This window comes from Aquarana catesbeiana, linkage group LG05, assembly GCF_042186555.1.
Source record: "Aquarana catesbeiana isolate 2022-GZ linkage group LG05, ASM4218655v1, whole genome shotgun sequence".
In the NCBI taxonomy this organism is placed as follows: Eukaryota; Metazoa; Chordata; class Amphibia; order Anura; family Ranidae; genus Aquarana; species Aquarana catesbeiana.
In genome coordinates, this window is record NC_133328.1 from 248092286 (window position 1) to 248104773 (window position 12488).

The 12488-nt window shown below is 39.6% G+C and overlaps 1 protein-coding gene across 1 annotated transcript in view; it reads left to right on the top strand.

Moving 5' to 3' along the window:
• CLPTM1L (CLPTM1 like) overlaps positions 1 to 12488 on the top strand; it is a 232071-nt gene that overhangs the window by 10549 nt on the left and 209034 nt on the right. The window contains exons 2-3 of the mRNA XM_073630688.1: positions 4272 to 4499; positions 7938 to 8038. Of these exons, the coding sequence (XP_073486789.1) occupies positions 4338 to 4499; positions 7938 to 8038 (263 nt within the window). The 5' untranslated portion in view covers positions 4272 to 4337. The remainder of the gene's footprint in view (positions 1 to 4271; positions 4500 to 7937; positions 8039 to 12488) is intronic.

Genomic DNA, 12488 nt, shown 5'->3' on the forward strand with positions numbered 1-12488 from the left:
CATTTGTGGGAAAAAAAAGACGTCAGTTTTGTTTGGGTACAGCGTCGTTTGACCACGCAATTGTGAGTTAAAGCGACGCAGTGCTGTATTGCAAAAAATGGCCTGTTCATTGAGCAGCCAATTCTTCTGGGGCTGAAGTGATTAAAAGAAAACCCTGCTCAATGGCCGTCCAAGAAGCTGCGTACAAGGTGCTCCTCAGATGGTATTGGGTTCCGGCCCGGATGGCGAGTTCCAATCCTTCCTCTAGCGACCGATGTTTCAGGGGTTGTGGCCAACAAGAGGACGTCGTCCACACTTGGTGGTCTTGCCCCCCGTTTTAACAGGGTTCTGGTCCAGGGTGTTTGGCTCCTTTTACTCCTTAAAAATAGAATTAAAAGTGTGCTGTCAGTTAAAAGCATCAAACTCTACCAATAGTGACCACAGTGATGGTCAAATCAATGTGGTGAATTATCTTGCTCGAACTAGCAAATTGGTAAGTGAATAAAAACAATAAATAAAACAAACGTGTCATCCACATAAAATGTGTCACTTAGTATCCATATTTCACTTAGTATCCATATTGATCATTACTCAAAATCTATTGTGCAATATGTCTCAAAGACACCAATGTGATATATGAACATAAATGTCCAAAAACAAATCAAAAAATAAAAAATTGTGTCCGACCGATTTTTCAAAAAAAGACAAACAGATAAGTAAAGGTGCACTGTTCCCAGTTTTCCTTAATAATGACATCCAATAAAGTTTTTCTGCGTTCCGCCAGTGCTCAAAAATAGAAGAACTGGCCTCTTACCAAATTTCCATGATCTCTGGATTATAAGAGATCATGAACAGCAGAGCTTCCTTCAACCTCCCAGGTTCAGCTGGACATCGGCACTGTGTGGAAGTGGGTCATATGTTCAACCTTGGACGCCTCAATCTCCACACTGGATCTCGTTGTGAGCCACGAGCCAGCTTTTCTTAGTAATGGGCCATGTTTATATAAAAAGAAGGAAGACTCACCGTGCAGTACGTCTAAAAAATATAATATTTAATAAAATTAATGCACTTGCAGCAATTGGATAAAAAATAAGCGGTAGAGAGAGAGAGAGGTCCGACTGCGGCTTACACCACCTTGTACAGAGCACCGCAACGTCCCAGCTCCTATGTCCTTCCGACGCATTTCCCCGTATAAGGTTACATGTGGAATTGGAAAATGTGGCTGAGATGTCCATCAGCAACATTTAAAGTGTCCGGGACACCGGAAGTTAATTGTGAACCGTGTTGACCCGGGGTCACAGCTCAAACAAGCGGTTTATTAAATTAGTTAAAAGCACCTCCTTTACTCCTTGTTTCACTTACATTTTCGCAAGGACGCTAAAGTAGCTTTTACTGCACTGCCCGATTCAGGGATTGTTTTCTTGCCAACATAAGTTAGTGTCTTACTTATTCATAGCTGCCAAACGGATGATTCCTAGAGAAGAAACCCTCTGTCCCGTTTGCCATGGTGAAGAGCATTTTGACCGACCTTATGATCAATGAAAAAATATCTAGCATCCCTCATGATTCTCATCCTAAATTCCTTTAAGTGTGGTCACCTTGGTGGTCTTGCGCTCTCTATAACCTGCAGTTTGGGTCTTTCTTAAGGTCCGCTACGTGATTCCCCCAACCTGTCGGACTTCTCCCCCTCCTCCTTATTCCCCTTTCTTCTTCCACCCTCCCTGTCTTTCTCTTCTTTTCCTCTATTTCTTCTGTTTCCTCTCTTTTGATGCCGAGGCCAGACACTTGTCCGCCCTCGATCCTCCATTATTATCGTGTGACCCTGAGTCCCCATACCTAAGGAGCATTTGTTGACTTGCAGTTAAGCCGTCAGGTCAATCTTTTTGCGTTTTTCGCACTGAGCTGTTCTACTGGATGAGCTTCCCATTTTTCCCCGTTAGTTTTTAGTCACTCATCCTGACCCCTGGCTGGAGGTGTCCAGTAGACCCATACGCACCTTTCTCCTAGATGCAAACTAGTGCACCTGACACATGGGCTCCCTCAATCGGCCCTTGGTCCCAGGCGACATATGTAGACCTGCGGTTTGCACCCCTAAGTCACTCAGCGGTCACTCTTTATTCAAAAGTTAACTGCTCATGTTTTTTTATTTTTGCCGTGTCTGGATGGTATGCTTAATTTTAATGTACCCCTACGTGGGTGAACGGTTGTTATACTGTTATGCTCCTCCTTCTTTTTTTTTTTTTCTCTTTTTTTTTTTTTTATTGTAAAAAAAAAAAAATAATAAAAAAAAATTATTGTACCAGATAAGAAAACCTGCTTAGCTATAGATGCTGCTGAGAAAACGTGTGTAACTACAGCACACAGGCTTGGCATTGGAAGCTTGGCAAGGAGAAGATGATATTGGCAGATTTGTCTTTATTCGAGCTGATCATAATCTCAACAGATAATTTTGCTGGTATATGGAATAAGAGTATGAGTATCTAATATAGGATTGAGTTGTCATACTTATGTGGAAAGGCTCACCTGATAAAGTGGCTTTGTAAAATAAACCATCAGAGCAAAAGTGCTCCATAAGGTGATATCAGTAAGGTAGGTAGATGGGAAACAGCAATCCACCATGAAATTAGTAGATAACACTCCAATTTAATATGAAGATTAAAATCAAGACTCGGTGTGTTTAAGCCTAGGTTCATACTGGATGCGGTGCTATGCAGTGCGATTTTCATGCGGTTTGAAGTGGGAATTTGCAGTACGATTTGTGCTTGACAGCTGCCATTGTAATGCAATTTTAATAGTCTTTTCCGCTTAAAATTGCACCGCACTAAACATGCACAGAACCCTTTTTTTTTTTTTTTTTAACCATATTAGAATCGCACTGCATAGATGTGAATGGTCTTCATAGAAAACTATGTTATTTCACTTAATATGCAAATCTATGCCCTCTGGAATGCATCTGAAACGCATCAGTGTGAACCAGGGCTGAGAGCGATTCACACTTCTCCTTCAGGAGTATCAACAGAGTCAGTAACAACATTATTTGAACGTACATATGGATAGATTGATTGGATGGCTACAGTGGGGCGCAATCAAACTTAAATGGCGCTAACATCCGTGTAATAATTCACATATACTGTACATTCCTTAGATGGTACATAATCTATAGCAAGTCATTACTTAAAAGAGAATTACAGCCAAAGCTTGTTTGGTTGTACTTCTCTTGTGAATCACAGGAGTGCAGTTCGTTCTACACTCCTGTGACCCGGTTTCAGCAGACAGTGGGCTGAAGCCCACTGACATCACAGAGCTGGTCCACGTTTGGGAAAGATCGTGACCATATTGTCGGGATCTGCCCACATGCCTGGACCGGCACCTGGCGCAGCCTCTCAGCGAGCCACTGAGACCCTGAGTCGGCCGCTCCTTCCCCCTCCAAAGCCCAGCACTCCAGTGAGCGCTGGAGGGGCAGAACAGACAGCGGTGTCTGACAGTCACCAGCTCTCTGCTCAGGGTGCTCCGAACCGAACAATCAGCGGTGTTTGATCGCTCAGTTCTCAGGAGAAGATGGTGATGTTGGACTAACACCAGACCTTGGATCATTTATGTTTCAGGAGAAGATGGTGATTATTGCTAGCAGCTATAACAGCCGTTGGCAATAATCGTATGTCAAATCCGGCAGGCTGATTGTACCCAAGTTGATCGATCAACTTGGGTACATTCAGCCTGCCCATATATGGTTTGAATCTTGGCCGCTTCCTGCTGAACTGACCAACATTGAGCAAAAGGCGCCAAGTTGACCGTGTGTGATGGATCATTTGAAGATGGTATGCTGCAAAATTTTATTGAAGAGATGCTGAATAACACATCAGTTAGAGAAAAAAAGGAATTTAGGCTACATTCCCATGGGAGTACTTTCCAATTGCCACTATTCACTGGATTTGTAAGGGTGTTCTGAACAGAATGGGTTTTCAGGGAACTGTCACACTGCACTGATTGGGATTATATACTAGGCATTTGGGTTGCAATTTCTCAGGAGTTTGAGTTGACTCATCCACCAAGAGTGATCGCGGCATAGGTAATGCAAAGACTTAAACACTTGGATGTTTTAGTGCATGTACCCATTTCTATGAATGTAGTTGTGAGAGAAAATACCAATAATGGTGTACAACTAATAATTATATGTTGATATGCTGTGCAGTTCAGAAGATCGTTTTTGCAATATTTGTATAATAGTGTATTTCTATAATAGTTTGTGTGTTCTGGCTCTGGTATTAACTCTGAACATATCTGTTTTCCAGGTCTATGCATTCTCGATTAGTTTTGGCTTCCAGCTTGTTTACCTGCTACTTTCTATTCCATCTACGATGCTGAACCGGAGCTCCTTCACCACCCTGGTGGTTGGGGTGTTTATTGTATATGTGGTTCATACCTGCTGGGTGATGTATGGCATTGTCTACACTAAGCCCTGTGAAAGCCACAGTGATAATTGCATTAAACCATACCTCTCAAAGAGGCCAAAATTGCAAGTAAGTCTCAGACAAAATATTTTGGGGGGATATATATATATATATATATATATATATATATATATATATATATAATAAAATGTGTTTATATTTATGATAACTATTTCTTTTCCAATTTTAATGATGATGTGCACTAAATATTTTACCTATTCTATACAAGCAGTAAAACCACTATTCTGAACAAATTATCCTTGAGTTCTGCATCTCTAAGAATTGTGGAGAAAATAAATTAAATTTTTAGGCCTCATTCACACAGGCACACTGATCAGAACACCTGTGCAGAGGTCTGTGTTTGCCCATCCAGCAGGCACAGATGATCCATGCAGCCAGTCTGTTCAAATCACTGACAAGCAGACGTCTGCACAGATCTCCATGTATCTTGGCGCGCAATGCAGAGTGCACATCCATGCAGGATCAATGCAGACAGATTGTGTTCGGAGCTGGGCATTGGTTCCGCACGGATGTACACTCATGGGTGTGTGTAAAGATCTGTCCACCTATCATTGATTTGAACAGGCTGGCTGCATGGATCGCCTGAGCCTTCCAGGCGGGTAAACATGGACCTCTTTACAGGTGAACTGAGTTTTCCTGTGTGAGCCAGGACTTATGGCCCGTACACATGATCCGAATATCGTACGAAAACAGTCGTCCAAGGAAGGATCGTACGATATTCGGATCGCGTGTACACTGCTTTCGACAGCCGAATACGACCGTTCATCCGATTTTATTCGATCGGACATACCCGAAGAATTTCCTCGTACGATTCCAGATCGTACGATTTTCGTTTAGTCAGTATAGTTGTCGTCTGAAAATACAATACAAATACATTACAACACATGACATCACTTCCGTTTTTTTTTTTTTTTTGTCTGTCGTACGATAATTTTCGTGAATTTATTTAGCTATTCAATTTCTACTTGCGACTATTAAGTGAGAACGGTCGTACGATATTCGGATCGTGTGTACGGGCCATTAGGCCCCCTTTCACATGAGGTCAGATCGTGTCAGGCTGTCCGTTTTTCAGCTGGACTTGATCGGACCCTTCATTCTCCTCTAGGAAATGCCAGATATAAAGGGGCTCATGTGTCCGTTTTTACACCCACCTACCTCCGAGTCCGATCCAGCAAATAAAAACGGAAGGAAATCTGTTCCCCTCTGGCCAGCCAGATCCGATCAGAGGGCAGTCGGGTGTAAAAAAAACAGCCAGTTCATTTACATCTGGCTGCCCATAGAGCAGAGACACTGCGTTAAAAATGCACTTCCTTTGAGATCTGCTGCACCCCAAATGCAGACTCCAGATTGCATGGTACCGCAGTACCTGGTGCGGCACTTTTTTTAAAAGTAGAACATGCACTAGAGCTGCATGATTAACCATTAAAGAATTCGATTCTACTCCCCTCTCAATCTTAAAAAAGCATGTACTCAATTCAGTGCAGAGGGTTCTCTGTTCAAGCCCACAGCTGTCAAGAAAAGAAACAGCAGCCTGCCAAGTTTCTCACAACATGCTAAAGAGAAACATTTTAACATATAGTTCTTTTAGATTGAAGGAATGATCTTCAGTCTGTAAATGAGGGCAGTTTAACCACTTAAAGACTAAACCTTTTTTTGACACTTGTTACTTACAAGTTAAAATCAGTATTTTTTTGCTAGGAAATTACTTAGATTACCCAAACATTATATATATATATATATATATATATATATATATATATATATATATATATTTTTTTTTAGCAGAGACCCTAGAGAATAAAATGGTGGTTGTTGCAATATTTTATATCACGTTGTATTTGCTCAGCAGTCTTTCAAACGCAATTTTTTTGGGGAAAAAATACACTTTAATTAAAAAAAAACTAAACAGTAAAGTTAGCCCAATTTTTTCTGCATAATGTGAAAGATGATGTTATGCTGCGAGAATCGAGAGAGAAATGCTATTTTTATTCTATGCAAAAAAAAAAAATCGTGATTCTCATTTTAGCCATAATCGTGCAGCTCTAGCATGCACTACTTTTGTTGCTGTCTGGTGTGCTTTTCAGCCTATTCAAATTTAATGAGCTGCCAAATTGACAATGAACAGGGATATTAAAAATGGTAGTGAATTAAACACGCATATAGGGCTGCAACTAACTATTTTTTTTGATTAATCGGATAAAATCATAAAAAAACGTAATATGCCATTTTTCCGTTTATTTAAAAGTAATAGTGAAAAAAACTGAGTGTTACACTCAAACTGCAGAATAAAACACCAATTATGGGGCACTAGTCCTCCTGGGAACACCAATGATGGGGTACTATTTCCTCCCAGGAACACGAATGATGGGGAATTATTCCTCCCGGGAACACCAATGATGGGGCATTATTCCTCCTGGGAACACCAATGACGGGGCGCTATTCCTCCTGGGAACACCAATGATGGGGCACTATTCCTCACAGGAACACCAATGATGGGGCACTATTCCCCTCCTCCTCCCAGGAACACCAGTGGGGCACGATTACCCCCCCCCCCCCAGGAAAACCAATGATGGAGCACTACTATTTCACCCACCCCCCGGAACACCAATGATGGGGCAACCCCCCCCTGGGAATACTTAGGAGTGTTAGGATGGGGCACTTGTCATAAAAATTCATGTACTGTGTATGGTTTTTTATTTTACTGTTATATTAGCCACTACCTTTCACAGTCAGGTGCAGCTCGCCAGCTCGGCTCCCCTCACAGCTGCTTCTCGCCTCTCTGTTCCCTCGAGGCAGCAGCGGGCGGAGCTGACGTCAGAGAATAAGCGAGGAAGAGAGGCGCGGACGTGCCTCATAACATACGGCAGCGCCTTGTACACAGGAGGAGGATTTATTTAACGGACGGACAGGGAGGAAGGTGCGGACCAACTAATCGATAATGAAAATCGCTGACAGCGATTTTCATTATCCATTATTATCGATTAATATCGATTAAGCTTGCAGCCCTACACGCATACATACAGTAGCGAAAATAATTAATAATCTGTGTACCACATGAGCACATACTATAGCCAGTCTGCGTGAGCCAGAATTATTGTTGGTTGCTAGGGGATCAAATGCTTATTTTACTCCTTGAACTGCAACTCCATTTATAACATTTGTACCATTTGTTTTTTTCTGGATTTTTGGTTGATATTCTGTCTCTATCATTTTAAATACACTTATGATAACAATTATAGACCCTTCATTTCTTTGTAAGTGGGCAAACTTGCAAAATATGCAGGGCATCAAATAATTTTGCCACTGTACGTGTTGAACTGGATGGACCAGTGTCTTTATTCCGTCTTACGAAACAGTTGTGAATGGGATTTTAGCACTCATTTTAAACCACGGCACCTAGACATTTATTTTGATATAGTAGCCAATTTTAAATTTCATTTTTATTTTTAAAACATTATTGATTTATTTATTTTTTTCCTATTCCAGTTAAGTGTATATACAACAACAAGGACTAGTATTAGTGCTGAAAATAATGTTGACTTAGTTCTAAATGTTGACAACTTTGATGTGGAGTCAAGATTCGAAAGGTAAGAAAGTAGATTATTTATGTTTATGTATAAATGTACATACTATACATGTGTGCGTTCATCACAGTGTAGAAGCAAAAATAAATAAATAAAAACACTAGCAGTAAAACAAATTCTGTTTTTTTGTTTTTGCAATTTTTTAATGGATCATATCAATAACTATACCCTTATTTCCCTCTTATCCAGGTTAAGTGTTTCTTTACATAGTTTCCTCGTTATTTGTATTGGTATTTCATCCACATTATACTTATAGTCATGTTTGATACTGACTTGTTGCATTTTCATTTACAGCATAGCAATAAAAATACTCCAATGCTATTTACTTGTATTTAGGTAGCCAACATTAGTGTTTCTCAGCCTAGCCATTTGACTGCTAGTGCCTACTCTTACTGAGTTTCAATGTTTTATGTAATGTATTTCACCTTATTTCAAATAGTAACACACTGGAGATGTCAATACTTTAAAGTGCTTGTAAAGGCAGAAGGTTTTTTTTTTTTTTTTTTTTTCATATCTTATTGCATTTTAACCACTTCAGCCCCGGAAGGATTTACCCCCTTAATGACCAGAGCACTTTTTACAATTTGGCACTGCGTCGCTTTAACTGCTAATTGTGCGGTCATGCAATGCTGTACCCAAACGAAATTTGCGTCCTTTTCTTCCCACAAATAGAGCTTTCTTTTGATGGTATTTGATCACCTCTGCCGTTTTTATTTTTTGTGCTATAAATGGAAAAAGACTGAAAATTTTGAAAAAAAATATTTTCTACTTTTTGTTATAAAAAAAATCCAATAAACTCAATTTTAGTCATACATTTAGGCCAAAATGTATTCGGCCACATGTCTTTGGTAAAAAAAAAATGTCAATAAGTGTATATTTATTGGTTTGCGCAAAAGTTATAGCGCCTACAAACTAGGGTCCATTTTCTGGAATTTACACAGCCTTTAATTTATGACTGCCTATGTCATTTCTTGAGGTGCTAAAATGGCAGGGCAGTACAAAACCCCCACAAATGACCCGTTTTGGAAAGTAGACACCCCAAGGAAATTGCTGAGAGGCATGTTGAGCCCATTGAATATTAATTTTTTTTGTCCCAAGTGATTGAATAATGACCAAAAAAAAAAAATTACAAAAAGTTGTCACTAAATGATATATTGCTCACACAGGCCATAGACATATGTGGAATTGCACCCCAAAATATATTCAGCTGCTTCTCCTGAGTACGGGGATACCACATGTGTGGGACTTTTTGGGAGCCTAGCCGCATACGGGGCCCCGAAAACCAATCACTGCCTTCAGGATTTCTAAGGGCGTAAATTTTTGATTTTACTCCTCACTACCTATCACAGTTTTGAAGGCCATAAAATTCCCAGATGGCATAAACCCCCCCAAATGACCCCATTTTGGAAAGTAGACACCCCAAGCTATTTGCTGAGAGGCATGTTGAGTCCATGGAATATTTTATATTTTGACACAAAATGCGGGAAAGTGACAATTTTTTTTTTTTTTTGCACAAAGTTGTCACTAAATGATATATTGCTCACACAGGCCATGGGCATATGTGGAATTGCACCCCAAAATACATTCAGCTGCTTCTCCTGAGTATGGGGGTACCACATGTGTGGGACTTTTTAGGAGCCTAGCCGCGTACGGGGCCCCGAAAACCAATCACCGCCTTCAGGATTTCTAAGGGTGTAAATTTTTGATTTCACTCTTCACTGCCTATCACAGTTTCGGAGGCCATGGAATGCCCAGGTGGCACAACCAACCCCCCCCCCCCCCCCCCCAAATCACCCCATTTTGGAAAGTAGACACCCCAAGCTATTTGCTGAGAGGCATGGTGAGTATTTTGCAGCTCTCATTTGTTTTCGAAAATGAAGAAAGACAAGAAGAAAACATTTTTTTTTCTTTTTTAAATTTTCAAAACTTTGTGACAAAAAGTGAGGTCTGCAAAATACTCACTATACCTCTCAGCAAATAGCTTGGAATATAAATCAAAGGATAGGGAGTGGCGCTGTGTTAAGAGTGTAAATAAAAATTAACGAGAAATAAAAGTGTGTAAAGATAAAACGTGTGAAATTCTTTGGTATGATCCAAAAAATTACTTCCAATAAACTTTTTTTATATATATATACCCTTGTGTTAATGCAAAAACACCTTGATCCGCTGGAAATTAATATTATATGTGCAAAGAATCGCAAATATCAGGCAACATCTCTAAATACCATAAATACATGAATAAATATAAAGTGATGAAGTGCCAAAAACAATAAATGTCCAGAAACAATAATTGTCCACCAATAATGTGTAAATGTGCAATGATTAAGGAAGATCCTTTGTCTCAACCATGGGAGCTGAACTCCTCTATGTGGGAGTTCAGCTCCCATGGTTGAGACAAAGGATCTTCCATTCTATTATTAGAGTAGGACCCACTAATTCGGGGTACTTTGTCGCACGGATATCGAGTGGGGTCTTCTAATACCAAGGGAAAGGAAGTCCCCACCTCTCAGTGTATACAGCTGCGGTTTAAGAATGGGATGCGTGGAAGGAAACTGATATCTTTTGGACTGGAGTGAGAGGACCAGCATTACACGCTCGTACCCCTGCAGGGGTGGAGCGCTCTGGTGAGTGCAACCACATTGGGGGGACCACTGGTTGTCACAGCACGGCACTTTATCATTTGAGAAGATTTTTTTGCACAATTGTTATGAACTTTTCTTACACCAAACAACATATGGTTTTGCGATTTTTAGCTGCGATTTGGACACATTATTAATGATTATTGCACGTTTATACATTGTTGATTATGAATTTTTTTCTCTTACCAAACAACATATGGTTTTGCGATTTTTTTTTTTTAGCTGCGATTTGGACACATTATCAATGAATTTTTATTGCTTATAATCATTGCACATTTACACATTATTGGTGGACAATTATTGTTTCTGGACATTTATTGTTTTTGGCACTTCATCACTTTATATTTATTCATGTATTTATGGTATTTAGAGATGTTGCCTGATATTTGCGATTCTTTGCACATATAATATTAATTTCCAGCGGATCAAGGTGTTTTTGCACTAACACAAGGGTATATATATATAAAAAAAGTTTATTGGAAGTATTTTTTTGGATCATACCAAAGAATTTCACACGTTTTTATCTTTACACTTTTATTTACACACTTTTATTTCTCGTTAATTTTTATTTACACTCTTAACACAGCGCCACTCCCTATCCTTTGATTTATATTTTTTGGGGGATCACTTAGGTGTTCCCTTCCTATCTAGGGGGGCTGCAGGTGTGAGTCAGTCCACGAGCGCGGATCCGTTGATATATTTAAATAGCTTGGAATGTCTACTTTCCAAAATGGGGTCATTTGGGGGGGTTTTGTGCCACCTGGGCATTCCATGGCTTCCGAAACTGTGATAGGCAGTGAAGAGTGAAATCAAAAATTTACGCCCTTAGAAAGCCTGAAGGCGGTGCTTGGTTTTCGGGATCCTGTACGAGGCTAGGCTCCAAAAAAGTTTCACACATGTGGTATCCCCATACTCAGGAGAAGCAACAGAATGTATTTTGGGGTGTAATTTCACATATTCCCATGGCATGTTTGAGCAATATATCATTTAGTGACAACTTTGTGCAAAAAAAAAAAAAAAAAAATGTGTCTCTTTCCGGCAACTTGTGTCATAATATAAAATATTCCATTGACTCGACATGCCTCTCAGCAAATAGCTTGGGGTGTCTACTTTCCAAAATGGGGTCATTTGGGGGGGTTTTGAACTGTCCTGGCATTTTATGCACAACATTTAGAAGCTTATGTCACACATCACCCACTCTTCTAACCACTTGAAGACAAAGCCCTTTCTGACACTTTTTGTTTACATGAAAAAATTATTTTTTTTTGCAAGAAAATTACTTTGAACCCCCAAACATTATATATTTTTTTAAAGCAAATGCCCTACAGATTAAAATGATGGGTGTTTCATTTTTTTTTTCACACAGTATTTGCGCAGCGATTTTTCAAATGCATTTTTTGGGGAAAAAACACACTTTTTTAAAAATTTTAATGCACTAAAACACACTATATTGCCCAAATGTTTGATGAAATAAAAAAGATGATCTTAGGCCGAGTACATGGATACCAAACATGACATGCTTTAAAATTGCGCACAAACGTGCAGTGGCAACAAAATAAATACATTTTTAAAAGCCTTTACAGGTTACCACTTTAGATTTACAGAGGAGGTCTACTGCTAAAATTACTGCCCTCGATTTGACCTTTGCGGTGATACCTCACATGCATGGTGCAATTGCAGTTTACATTTGACGCGCGAGCAGGGGGGGACAGGGTTGTTTTTTTTTTTTTGTTTTTTTTATCTTATTTTTAAACTGTTCCTTTCATTTTTTTTTTTTTTTTTTTTTAATCATTTTTATTGTTATCTAAGGGAAT